This window comes from Chiloscyllium punctatum, chromosome 44, assembly GCF_047496795.1.
Source record: "Chiloscyllium punctatum isolate Juve2018m chromosome 44, sChiPun1.3, whole genome shotgun sequence".
NCBI lineage: Eukaryota > Metazoa > Chordata > Chondrichthyes > Orectolobiformes > Hemiscylliidae > Chiloscyllium > Chiloscyllium punctatum.
Window position 1 is genome coordinate 38,330,163 of NC_092782.1, and position 13,473 is coordinate 38,343,635.

Here is a 13,473-nt window from a genome sequence, read left to right on the forward strand (position 1 = left end):
ACTGCTTGCAGATTGTTTGCTTTTTTGACAAAATAGAATGTATCTGCAATTACAATTCTGCAAATGTAAATTCACCGCATATGCTTACATGTGAAGGTGGGGGAGGGAGTGTGAGTGTGAGTGTGAGTGCGTGGGAGAGAGTGTGTGTGTGGCTGTGAGTGTGGGGGTTATATGTGTGTCTGAGAGAGAGCATGTGTATGACAAAGTGTCTGTGTGAGTATGTAAGAGAGTGTGTGTGTGTATGTGTCTGTGTGTTTGGTGGAGTGGGAACTGGGACCTTGGGTTCATGTCACACTACAGGTGAGGAGAAAGTGAGGACTGCAGATGCTGGAGATCAGAGCTGAAAATGTGTTGCTGGAAAAGCGCAACAAGTCAGGCAGCATCCAAGGAACAGGAGAATCGACGTTTCGGGTATAAGCCCTTCTTCAGGAATCTTCCTGAAGAAGGGCTTATGCCCGAAACATTGATTCTCCTGTTCCTTGGATGCTGCCTGACCTGCTGCACTTTTCCAGCAACACATTTTCAACACTACAGGTGACCCCACTACACTATACACTCTCACTCACACACACTCTTACATACTCACACACTCGCGCAGACACTCTCCTATACACCCACCACACTCTCACCCATGCACAGGCTTATACTCCGTCACATTCATCACACACTCTACCAAGCACACACATATGCAAACACATACTCTCACATGCACAAACTCACACACATATTCTCTTTCTCTCTCTCCCTCACATGCACGCATGCATATACATATAAGTCAATGGGCTGAATATGCATTTGCACAATTTTAAGTGCAGATACATTCTATTTTGTTCAAAAAGTACACAATCAATGCAGTCAATGCAGGCAGTAAATCCATGTAACATTTTATAAATTTCTATTCTGGAAATAGAACCTGTCTGACCCAAGATTGGGATACAGACAGACTCTAACCTCACACCTGTAATGGATTGTCTGAGCTGAGATGTCACTTTTTTAAATAAAACCTTAAGTTATTTCGAGAATGTGACTTAAAAGAAGTTTTGGGATTTACATATTAATGAACTGAAATCTGCAACCCATTCGAAAAGATGAAAGACTTAACAGCACTCTAGGTTTCTTCAATATATTGTTTCAGATGCATGACACTGTGATCTTATGCTATATATTCTGTGTCTTATGATCCTGCTCCAGAGCTACCTGATGAAGAAGCAGCGTTCTGAAAGCTAGTACTTCCAAATAAACCTGTTGGACTTTAACCTGGTGTTGTGTGATTTTTAACTTAGTCATATGGGAGACTGGGGTTCAATTCCCCAATGAGTAGATTACTTTGGCAGTCACCCTTCACTTTTAAGGGATGACATGGTGGCTCAGTGCTTAACATTGCTGCCTAACAATGCGAGGGACCTAGGTTCAATTCTAGCCTTGGGTGACTGTCTATTGCAAGTTAGTTGGATTGGTCATGCTAAATTCCACTGTAGTGTCACAGGAATGTGCATGTTAGGTGGGATATCCATGGTTAAAATGTGTGGATATAGAGTTAGGGTGGATGCTTTTCAGAGGGTCAGTGCAGACTCAACAGGCTGAATGGCCTCTTTCCACCCTGCAGGATATGTATGATTCATAGTCTGCCAAGCTGAATCATTAATGTAAGTTAGGGCTGAGCACCATTGAGTTGAAAAGTGTGGTGTTGGAAAAGCACAGCAGATCAGGCAGCATCCTAGCAGCAGGAAGGTCACATGTATTACACCTCTTACCGCAGCAATGGAAGATGGATGGTGTGGAGCATGGGTTGGTGGGTTGTGTAGACCTAAGGAGGGAGTCACGGAGGGAATGGTCTCTGCGGAGCACAGATAGCGGTGGGGAGGTCTGATTACAGGTGGTAGAAATGGCTGAGGATAGTGTGCTGTCTCCAGAGATTAGTGGGTGGAAGGTGAGGACCGGGTTGGGGGGGGGGGGGGGGGGTTCTATCCTTGTTGCAGCTACAGCGGTGAGGTTTAAGAGTGGAGTTGCAGGAAATTGAGAAGTTGATCACATGGGAGGGGAAATTGCGGTACTTGAAATAGGAGGCCATCTGGAATGTGCTAGAGTGGAATTGCTCCTCCTGGGAGCAGATACAGTGCAGGCAGAAGACTTTGGAGTAAAGGATTGTGTTTTTATGGGTGGTAGGTGTATGTAGGAGATGTAGTCCAGATAGCTGTGGGTGTTGGTGGGTTTGAAATAAATGCCCGTGTTGAGTCAGTCACCGGAGACGAAGACAAGGTCCAGGAAGGGGAGGGAGGTGGCTGAGATGGTCGAGGTGAACTTGAGGTTAGGGTGTTAGTGAAGTTGATGAACCTCCTTGTGGGAGAATGAGGTGGCGTCAATACAGACATCAATGTAGTGGAGGAAAAGGTGGGGAACCTCCCCTCACCAAAGATCCTCACCTTCCACCCTACAAATCTCCTGATGCAGTGCATTATTCCCTGCCATTTCTGCCACTTAAAATCAGACTCTACCACCAGAGATAAATTTCCCTCCACACCCTTATCTGCAAACCGCAGAGACCATTCACTCCGTGATTCCTTCATTATGTCCACACACCCCTCCACACCCAGCACCTTCCCTTGCCGCTGCCTACATCTACCCCCTCACCTCCGTTCAAGGCCCAAAAGGATCTTTTCACATCCGGCAGAGATGTTCCTGTACATCCACCCACCTCATCTACTCTGTCCATTGTTCTCAATACAGTCTCCTCTGCATTGGGGAGACAGGACACCAACTCACAGAAGGTTTCAGGGAACATCTCTGGGACATAAACACCAAACAACTCCACCACCCTGTAGCTGATCACTTACACTACCTCTCCCACTCCCCCAAGGACATGTAAGTCCTAGGCCTCTTCCACCACAAAATCCAAAGCATCCAGTAACTGGAGGAAAAATGTCTCATCTTCCACCTTGGGACCCTTCAACCACATGGCATTAACATCGACTTCACTAGTTTCCAAATTTCCTCTTCCTCACTTCATTCTAGGTCCAATCCTCTAACTCAGCACCGCCCTCTTGACTTGTCCTACCTGTCCATCTTCTCTCCTACCTATCTGCTCTACCCTCCCCAATGACCTAGCACAATTACCTCTGACCTACATTGACCTACTGCCTCCCCAGCTACCTTCCCCCCCCAGCCCCACCCCCACTCTCCATAAGACCATAAGACATAGGTATTTATCTGTTTATCTTTCAACCACCGTCCCCCCCACATTCCTGATGGAGGGCTTATGCCCGAAACATCGACTCTCCTGCTCCTCGGATACTGCCTGATCTGCTATGCTTTTCCAGTGCCACACTTTTTGACTCTGATCTTCAGCACTGGAGGTCCTAACTTTCTCCTGAGCACCACTAATACAAGTAAAGCTAAAACAACATACAAATAATGTATGTATCAAGGTAAATTATTCAGCGTATAAATTTTAAGCATGCTCTTTTAAGAGAATGAATGGTAGGCTTAACAACTCACTGCAGCTTTTGGTAGTCTCTCAAAGTCTTTTTTAAACATTTCCAATTCTTCTTGCAAACTGAAAAACAAAACAAAATTCATGTTCAATCTGTTGAAGTAACAAACATTGATCACAAAAAAGAAATTTAGTTTACACTTAAATCAAGGTCTTCTAATTCAAAATATCTGTTACTATTCTTATTTTGCTCTTTTCCTGATATAGTTTAACTCACATTATTCAGTAAAACAATTCCTTGTGCAAAAATTGATTTTGTTTGAGCAGAAGTAGCATTAAGTGGCTGAATAATCAGACTACAGGATAAAAGCTTCAAACATGATTTTCTCCATGCTTATAAGCTAAGGCAGTAATTCCCTTTGGTGCATTTTCAGGGCCAAAATGTTGTAAGTATCCACAAAATGCAATAGTTAACACCTCAACCAAATTGGACGTTGGGTATCGTTGTATTAATGGAGGCCAGTTACTGGCAATGCCAAGCCTCCTGAGGCAGCATTTGTGTTATTATTATGGTACTGGTCTACAAATACAGAAGTTTGAATTGTACCGAACTATCACTTATAAAAACCATAAATTCTACAGATTTTTGTACAAATATAAATGGCTTATGAACACCTTTTAAGGAAGGGAACCTCCCACACAATCTATATGTGGCTCCACTCCTATATGTTCTGAACTGTCTAGCATTCTGCTATTAGTGAAGAATACATCCAGAAAAATATGAAATAGGAGAAATATGCTATTTGGCCTATGGGCTTGCACTGACTTTTAGTAGGTTCATGGCTAGTTATTTACCTCAACAATACCTTTCTGCAATATCATAGAATCCCTACAGTGTGGAAGTAGGCCAGTTGCCTACTGACCCTCCAAAAAGCATCTCACCAAGACCCCCACCCCCTATAATTCCCTGGACATGGGCATTTTAGCATAGCCAATCCACCTAACTGCACATCTTTGGACTATGGGAGGAAACACGCACAGACACAGGGAGAATATGCAAACTCCACAATGACTATCACCTGAGGTTGGAATTGAACCCAGGTCCCCAGCACTGTGAGGCAGCAATACTAACCACTGAACCACCATGTTCACCTATAGCTTTGATTTTAAAACATTATTTCAATTTTGAATTATTTTAAATAAAATGAATTTGTTGGATGTGGGTGGTGCTGCCTGGGACAACTTTTATCATCCATCCTTGAGAAACTGATGGTAAACTGCCTTTTTGAGCTGCTGCTGTTGATTTGGTGTAGGTACACTCATAGTACTATTAAGGAAGGAGTTAAGAAGTTAAGTGATTCTGAGCAGATCCACATAAAAAAGGGATTGTTTTGCATCATCCAATCAGTAAAGAGCATGGTCAATATGAATGGAGATGTCATCTAAGTAGGACAATGGCTGGGCGAATGAAACTGAGAAGTTGGCTCAAAATAGAAATTTTGTGCAAATATGATAGATGTGCTCTAACTGAAAATTGCTGCAAGAAGTGTCCAGACATGAGTGGGACAGGATAAAAGGTGCAGTTTGAGAGGACTGCCTGCAGTGGAGTGACATCATGAACAACACGTGCAGAAAAAGCAGCTAATTGATGAGTCAGATTGATAAATAATTCTAGTCTTTAAAGTAAAAGCAACATCTTCAGGTTGCATTTAGATTGTAGTGTTTTTCTTCTATCTTAGAAAATGCTGGTTAACAAAAAGATTGATATTTTATTTGTAAAAAAAGCTACAATAAAGAGTAAAGAGCAGGGAATCAAGAGCATTAACTTATAAATTAAATTGAATTATGAGGGAAAATGGGACAGATGGTATGTTGCTACTGCAGCATATGTATGCTGCTGGACACCAAAGTGGTCCAGAGTGAATTCATATGTGGCGCATTTTTACAGCTCAAGGAACTTCAGATCTGAGTTGAGAAACTGATGTCCAAGCTGTTGACATTACACCATATCAAAAACAGGAAAGTTGTCTGCCTACTCACCCATAGAACATAGAACGTTACAGTGCAGTACAGGCCCTTCGGCCCTCACTGTTGCACTGACCTGTGAAATCAATCTGAAGCCCATCTAATCTACACCGTTCCATTATTATCCATGTGTATTTCCAATGACCGTTTAAATGCCCTTAACCTTGGTCATTCCACACTACTACTCTGAGTAAAGAAACTACCCGTGGTATCTGTCCTAAAGCTATCACCCCTCAATTTAAAGCTATTTCCTCTTGTGTTAGCCTTCACCATGTGAGAAAAAAGGCTCTTACTGTCCACCCTATCTATTCCTCTGATTATCTTATATGTCTTAATTAAGTCACCTCTCAATCGTCTTCTCTCCAACGATAACAGCCTTGGTTCCCTCAGCTTTTCCTCATAAGCCCTTCCTTCCATATCAGGCAACATCCTGGCAAATCTCCTCTGACCCCTTTCCAAAGCTTCCACATCCTTCCTGTAATGTGGTGACCAGAACTGTACGCAATACTCCAGGAGTGGACTTACCACTGTGTTGTACAGCTGAAGCATGACCTTGTGGCTCCAAATCTCAATTCCCTTACCAATAAACGCCAACACACCATGTGCTTCTTCACAAGCCTATCAATCTGGGTGGCAACTTTCATGGATCTATGAATCCGGACACTGAGATCTCTCCGTTCATCTACACTTCCAAGAATTTTACCATTAGCTCAGTGCTCTGCATTCCTATTGCTTCTTCTGAAGTGAACTACCTCACATTTTTCCGCATTAAACTCCATTTACCACTTCTCAGGCCAGCTCTGCAGCTTATCTATGTCCCTTTGTAACCTACAACATCCTTTGGCACTATCTACATCTCTGCCCACGTTAGTGTCATCTGCAAATTTACTAACCCGTCCTTCTCAGCCACGTTGATTGATTTTTATAAAAATGACAAACAGCAGTGGCCCCAAAACAGATCCTTGTGGCACACCACTGGTAACTGAGCTCCAGGATGAACATTTCCCATCAACCACCACCCTCTGTCTTCTTTCAGCGAGCCAAACCGCTAAGTCACCTTCAATCCCGAAACTCCGTGTTTTGTGCAATAGCCTACTGTGTGGAACTTTATCATACACCTTACAGAAGTCCATATACACCACATCAGCTGCTTTACCTTCAACCAACTGTTTTATCACCTTCTCGATTAACTCAAACAAGCTAGTTAGGCATGACCTACCCTTCACAAAACCGTGTTGACTATCCCTAATCAAATTATTCCTTTCCAGATGATTATAAATCCTATCTCTTGCCTTTTGTGTCCAGGGATGTGTAGGTTGGGTGCATTAGTTAGGAAAATGTGGAGTAATAGTTTAGGGGAACAGGTCTAGGTGGGTTACTTTTTTGAGGGTCGGTGTGGACTCATTGGACCAAATGGCCTATTCCTGTGCTGTAGGGATTCTATGATCTATGCATTGCAAAACAGCTTTCTGGGTAATGATACCCAGAGTGGGACAGGAAGGGACAGAGTGTACAAACCTGGAAAAACAATGGGAAATACGACCAAAGGGAGATAAAAAGGCAAAATTTGATGGCTCTTTACTTGAATGCATGTAGTATTTGGACAAAATAAATCAATCATTAGCAGAAATAGATGTTAATGGGTATGATCTTATAGCCATCACAGAGACATGGTTACATGAACATCAAAGCTAGAAACTAAATATTCAGGGGTATGTCACTTTTCAAAACAATAGGCAAGAAGGAGTATCAATGTTAGTATTGATTAAATAAATGTGGAAGCCAGAAATGATCCTGCATCAGAAGACATAGAACACATATACATGGAGGTATGAAATAACAAGGGGAAGAAGGCAGGGTTGGGAGGAGTTATAGACCCCCTAACCGTAGTTATATTGTACATAAGTTATATTGTCGGACAGAGAATAAACCAGGAGATAACATGGCATGTAAAAAAGGTGGTACATTAATTATGAATGACTTTAATCTTCATGTAAATTGTTGAAGTATAAGACATCAACTTCTTGTGCTTTTAAAATTATGGATTAAAATGAGGAAGAACTGTTCTGAAATTAATATTTCCAAAGATTGCTGTATGTTTTGGAAAACAAGAAATCTGACATTTATGAAAACATTGCATAAGTAGCTGTTTGAATAAGCAGTGATTGAGCTGGTGACAGGTGAGTTGGAGCTGAAGGGTTCTGTACAGACCTGACAGATAACTGGTCACTAGTCCATAGACCAATGACAGAAGCATTTTGCTTATAAAGAACTGTGTGATTGGTTCTCAGGCAACTGAATAGCTTGGGGCTAGGAACAAGGTCGGGAGAAGTGCTTTGATTGCCACCAGCTCAAGAGCTGTGTATTTCTGCACTCAAAACCCATTTGAACCTGAGGAAAACCAGTCAACCTTTCCTTCAGTAGTTGTTGTACGCTGTGACTTTTAACTGATAAGACAAAATTGAGTCTTTTATAGGTGAGCCAGCCACCTTGTGTCTCTTGCAAACCGGTGGATATATCTGATGAAAAATGACTGTGAAACAACATTCTAACCAGCAGAAGAATCATAAGAATAATCTCAGCAACCCATGAATAGAACAACTGAAGCATTTCCCGGTTATCGTCTGCCCATAATGTATTTTTTTCTGAAAAAACTCTGAAAGAACTGTAGAAGTTGGAAATCAGAAACAAAATTAAAAATTGCTGGAAAAATTCAGTAGGTGTGGCAGCATCTGTGGAGACAAAGCAGAGTTAACATTTCTGAAGAAGGGTCAGTGCACCCAAAATGTTAACTTTGCTTTGTCTCCACAGATGCTGCCACACCTGCTGAGTTTTTCCAGCAATTTCTGTTTATGTACCTATTTTTTTCTTTCTATTTGTCTATATGTGTATGCAAGGGGAGGATATAAAGGGATTAGAATTTTAATTTAAAGTGCTACAGCACCATGAAACATGGCAAGAAGTGAAATTGGCAGACATAGCCAAGAGGAAGAAATTATAAAGTGTATTTGGAACAGTTTGTTTGAACAATATATTGTGGAACCAACTAGGATCAGGTTACTTTAGATTTGGCAACGTATAATGAAGCAGGTTTAATAAATGATTTCAGAGTAAAAAGTCACCTAGAAAACAGTGACCACAAAATGGTAGAATTTAGAACTCAGTTTGAGAGTGAGAAATTTGATTTGGAAATAACTGCGTTAAACCTGAGTGTAATGATAATAGAATGTGGGCACAATCAGGTAGAGTGGACTTGAAAAGGACTTAGCAGCAAAGATGGTTGAGGAACAAAGGCACACATTTAAGACAATAAATCATTACTCACAACAAAGATATATTCCGGTTAGAAAGGAGAATTCTAGGAAGCAGGCCATGGATAACCAGGGAAGTTGTGGACAACACCAAATTGAAAGTAAAAGCATACAATGTGGCAAGGATGAATGGTAAGCCAGAGAATTTTGAATTTTTCTAAAAAACCAAAGGAAGATGCCTGAAAAGAAAAGAGGAAGAAAATAAACTTTGGGCAAACTTGCGAGTAATATCAAGAGCTTATTTAAATATATAAAAAGGAAGAGAGACCAAAGCTGACACAGACTCCTTGGGAAGATGAGCCAGGCACAAAGGAATTGAATAAATACTTTGTATCAGTCTTTACTGCAGAAGACCACAAATAGATACCAAATGTTAAATAATTAAGAGGGAAAAGGGGGAGAGGGAATAAATACAATTAGACAATCTTCTGGCAACCCTCCTCACAATCCTGATGACACAAAGATTGGGGGAGCTGTGGATTGCAAGAGGCAACAGATAGGTTGAAGATTTGATTAGAAAAATGGCAAATGGAGTTTAACTCAGACAAATGTGAGGTGATGCTTTTGGAAGGTCCAATGCAGTTGGAAGGTATACAGTAAAAGGAATCCTTAGTATAATAGAGCTATAAAAGCATTTGGGCATCTAGGCGTATGGATCCACAGTTCCCTGAAATTGGCAACAAATGGATAAGGTGGTCAAGAAGACATATGGCATGCATGCCTTCATTGATCAGGGCATAGAGTATAAAATTGGCAAGTCATGTTACAATGTTATATAACCTTAGTTAGGTCACATTTGAAATATTGTGTACAGGTTCTGATTGCCACACTACAAGAAGGATGTGGAGAGATTAGAGAGGATACAGAAATGGTTTAACAAAATGCTGCCTGATTTGGAAGACAGAATGGACAAACTTGGTTTGTTTTCAATTGAACATTGAAGGATTGTGTGCGTGTGTGTCTGTGTGTGGCGGGGGGGGGGGGGGGGGGGGAACTTATAGAAGTTTACAAAATTGTGAAAGGCATGAATAGAATGAACAGTGAGTCTTTTTCCCAGGGTAGAGATGTCAATCACTATGGGACTTAGGTTTAAGGTTAAAGGGGTAAATTTAAAGGCAATGTGTGAAGCAAGTGTATTACACAGAGGGGGTAAGTACCTGGAATGTGCTGCCTAAAGAGATGGTTGAGGTAGATATAATAGCAACACTTAAGATGCATCTTGACAGATGTATGAATAGGTAGGGAATAGAGGCGTATGGACTTTGTAGAAGTGAAAAATTTTTAGTTTAGAAAGGCATCACGTGTCAGTGCAGTCTTGGTGGGCTGAAGGGCCTGTTCCTGTGCTGTACTGTACTGTTCTTTGTTCTTTATCTCCTTGTCTCCTCATTTAAAGTGCTTGGCTATAAGTGCTTCAAGGTGTCATGAGACAATGAAAGTGCTACACAAAGGCAACCTGTTCTTATTTCTAACTGCACTACATAATCACTGTCAATTATGAGTAAAAGGTAAGATGGAGGTTTCTACGAATGCAGCTGTTAAGAAGCAAGCCAAACTTATGAACCTTTGCTAGCTATATTTTCCCTCTGTCAAAAGATATTAACTAAAATCTTGAGTATTAAAATTGAATTAAATATGGAGGGAACGCTGCACATATATTGCTGAAGATGATAAACCATTCAGTATAGAGATATAATGGTATGCTGTGATTTAAGACTTGAAAAAACTGTAAATGGTGGAAAAATCTTTCAAGCTTTTGTAAACTGACATTACCATAAAAGCTCAAATAATCTCATAAAGAGGAAAAACAATGGGTATAGAAGATACTATGCTTTGATTTTGAAGACTTCCCATCAATGGATAAATTCTTTGGCAACCACATTAAAAATAATTTGTTCTTTTAAATTTGAGGGGGTAGAACATGTTCTTTGTCATATTGTAACCAAACCCTAATTAAATTCTTCTGAATGGAATGGAATCAGAGTAAACAAAAATGACTTCCATCATTGGTTTATAAAATCATGAAAAGTATTCAAATTTGAATTATCTTCTAAAACACAGAAGATTACATATATATTTTGGTAATGTCTTCCCCTTTTAAAAAAACGCTGAAAATGTAAACATGTTTTTTTCAAGAATAGAGGGAAGAACTTTGGATCCCTTGAGACTGATGCTTTGTTGTTCTGTCACAATGTGTTTGGCACCAAAAATAAATGTCGCAACATAGAATATTTCCAGCTCAACTGGAAACCATAAACAAAACAAAAATTTTTGTTAAAGCCACATCCATTAAACAAAATGCTGTGTTTATATATAATCAATACATATTAATGGTATTATTACTAAATTCTTAGTCATAGTCATAGAGATGTACAGCACAGAAACAGACCCTCTGGTCCAACTGGTCCATGCCGAACAGATATCCTAACCTAATCCAGTACCATTTGCTAACACTTGGCACATATCCCTCTAAACCTTTCCTATTTATATACCCATCCAGATGCCTCTTAAATGCTGCAATTGTACAAGCCTCCACCAGTTCCTCTGGAAGCTCATTCCAAACACAGACCACCCTCCGCGTGAAAGTGTTGCCACTTAGCTCCTTTTGCCCCTCTTGCCCCTCTTATCCTAAACCTATGACCTCTAGTTCTGGACTCCCCCATCCCAAGAAAAACACCTTGTCTATTTATCCTATCCATGCACCTCATGATGTTATAAACCTCCATAAGGTCATCTCACAGCCTCCAACACTCGAGGGAAAATAGCCCCACCCTATTCAGCCTCTCCCTATAACTGAAATCCTCCAATCCTGGCAACATCCTTGTACATCTCTTCTGAACCCTTTCAAGTTTCACAACATCCTTCCAATAGGGAGGAGACGAGAATTGCATGCAATATTCCAAAAGTGACCTAACTAATGTCCTGTACAGCCACAATATGACCTCCCAACTCCTATACTAAATGCTCTGACCAACGAAGGAAAGCATACCAAATGCCTTTTTCACTATCTTGTCTACCTGCTTTCAAGGAACTATCAACCCCTACTCCAAGGTCTCTTTGTTCAGCAACATTAAGTGTATAAGTCCTGCTCTGATTTGCTTTTCAAAAATACAGCACCTTGCATTTATCTAAATTAAACTCCATCTGCCACTCCTCAGCCCATTGACCCATCTGATCAAGACCCATTGTACTGTGAGAAAAACTTTTCGCTGACCACTACACCTCCAATTTTGATGTAATCTGCAAATTTACTAACTATGTTCACACCCAAATCATTTATATAAATGACAAAAAGTAGTGGACCCAGCACCCATCCTTGTGGCACTCCACTGGTCACAGGCCTTCAACCTGAAAAGTAACCTTCCACCACCACCCTCAGTCTTCTAGCTTCAAGCCAATTCTGTACCTAACTTGACTAGAATTAATGTGTAAAAAGAAAATAAACATTAGTTCTAAGAATTAAAACTCATAAAACAATACACCATGATTCTAAAATGTAACCAGATGTGGTCTTGTCGGCTTTCCATGGCTAATTTCCTATATCACAATAATGACTACATTTCAAGCATACTTCATTGGCTGGAAAGTTTGAGATATCTGGTGGTTGTGAATTGCATTTCTTTCTTTGATTTTTTTTAACACCAATAAGTAAAACAGAGTAAGAATGACAGTCTATTTGCTAGTCTTCTAATCAGATCACAAATTAGAGAAAGCTCTATCTTATAAAATTTCCTTCATGCTCTTCATCAATTCTGAATGACCTGGTTTTGATTCCAACCTTGGGCGACTGTCTGTGTGGAGTTTGCATATTCTCCCCGTGTCTGTGTGGGTTTCCTCCAGGTGCTCTGGTTTCCTCCCACAATCCAAAGGTGTGCAGGTTAGATGGATTAAATGCCATCCTAAATTGCCTGTAGCATTAGGTGCATTAGTCAGAGGGAAATCGGTCTGGGTAGGTTACTCTCTGAGGTCTGTTTCCATACTGTAGGGAATCTAATCTCCTCTTCAACTTATGATGGCTCCAGTTCAGAGGCCTCAGAATGTCACGTTCCGTATGTTGCTCTACTGCTCAGTCATCAACTGTGCAACCTTAGAGGCACGGATTGTGGATTTTTGACACTCACCTAAAATAATCTTCTTGTATTGTAGGATCTCCTAAGCTTTGTCATTAAATTGGAAGTTCTGTTCCTCCAACCATCCAAGCCATTTCCTCCTCAGCTATCGAATAGCTAAAAATGCACATTATAATTTGTTCCTTAATTTTGTAACACTTCCAGCATTTTATTTATTGAAAGCAAATATTAGTTGAGCTGATCTTATAACAAATAAAATAAATAAAATCTTGCAATTATGAAACATGCAATATGCTAACTTTTTCATTAAGTGGAGTCACTGTTTAAGATGTAGGAAACACCAGTCAAATTGTGAACGGCAAAGTCCTGTAATCACTAATGTAATAATGATTAGATCTGACTTGAAACTTTTTTGATTGAGGGATAACTAAATGTGAGGACACTGGAAATAACTACCCTGCTATTCTTCAAAATAGTGTCATAGCATCTTTTACAGCCACTCAAACAGTCAAGTGGAACATTGCTTTAATGTCTCATCTGAAAGACAGTACTTCCAAAGACAGCACCTCCAAACAGTGCAATACTCCCATACCACTTCACTTAAATGTCAATTATAATTTTTGTTCTGATGCTATAGACT

The 13,473-nt window shown here is 40.4% G+C and overlaps 1 protein-coding gene across 1 annotated transcript in view; it reads right to left on the reverse strand.

The window, feature by feature from the left end:
* ccdc146 (coiled-coil domain containing 146) overlaps window positions 1–13,473 on the reverse strand; it is a 154,581-nt gene that overhangs the window by 86,196 nt on the left and 54,912 nt on the right. The window contains exon 6 of the mRNA XM_072562660.1: window positions 3,496–3,553. Within this exon, the coding sequence (XP_072418761.1) occupies window positions 3,496–3,553 (58 nt within the window). The remainder of the gene's footprint in view (window positions 1–3,495; window positions 3,554–13,473) is intronic.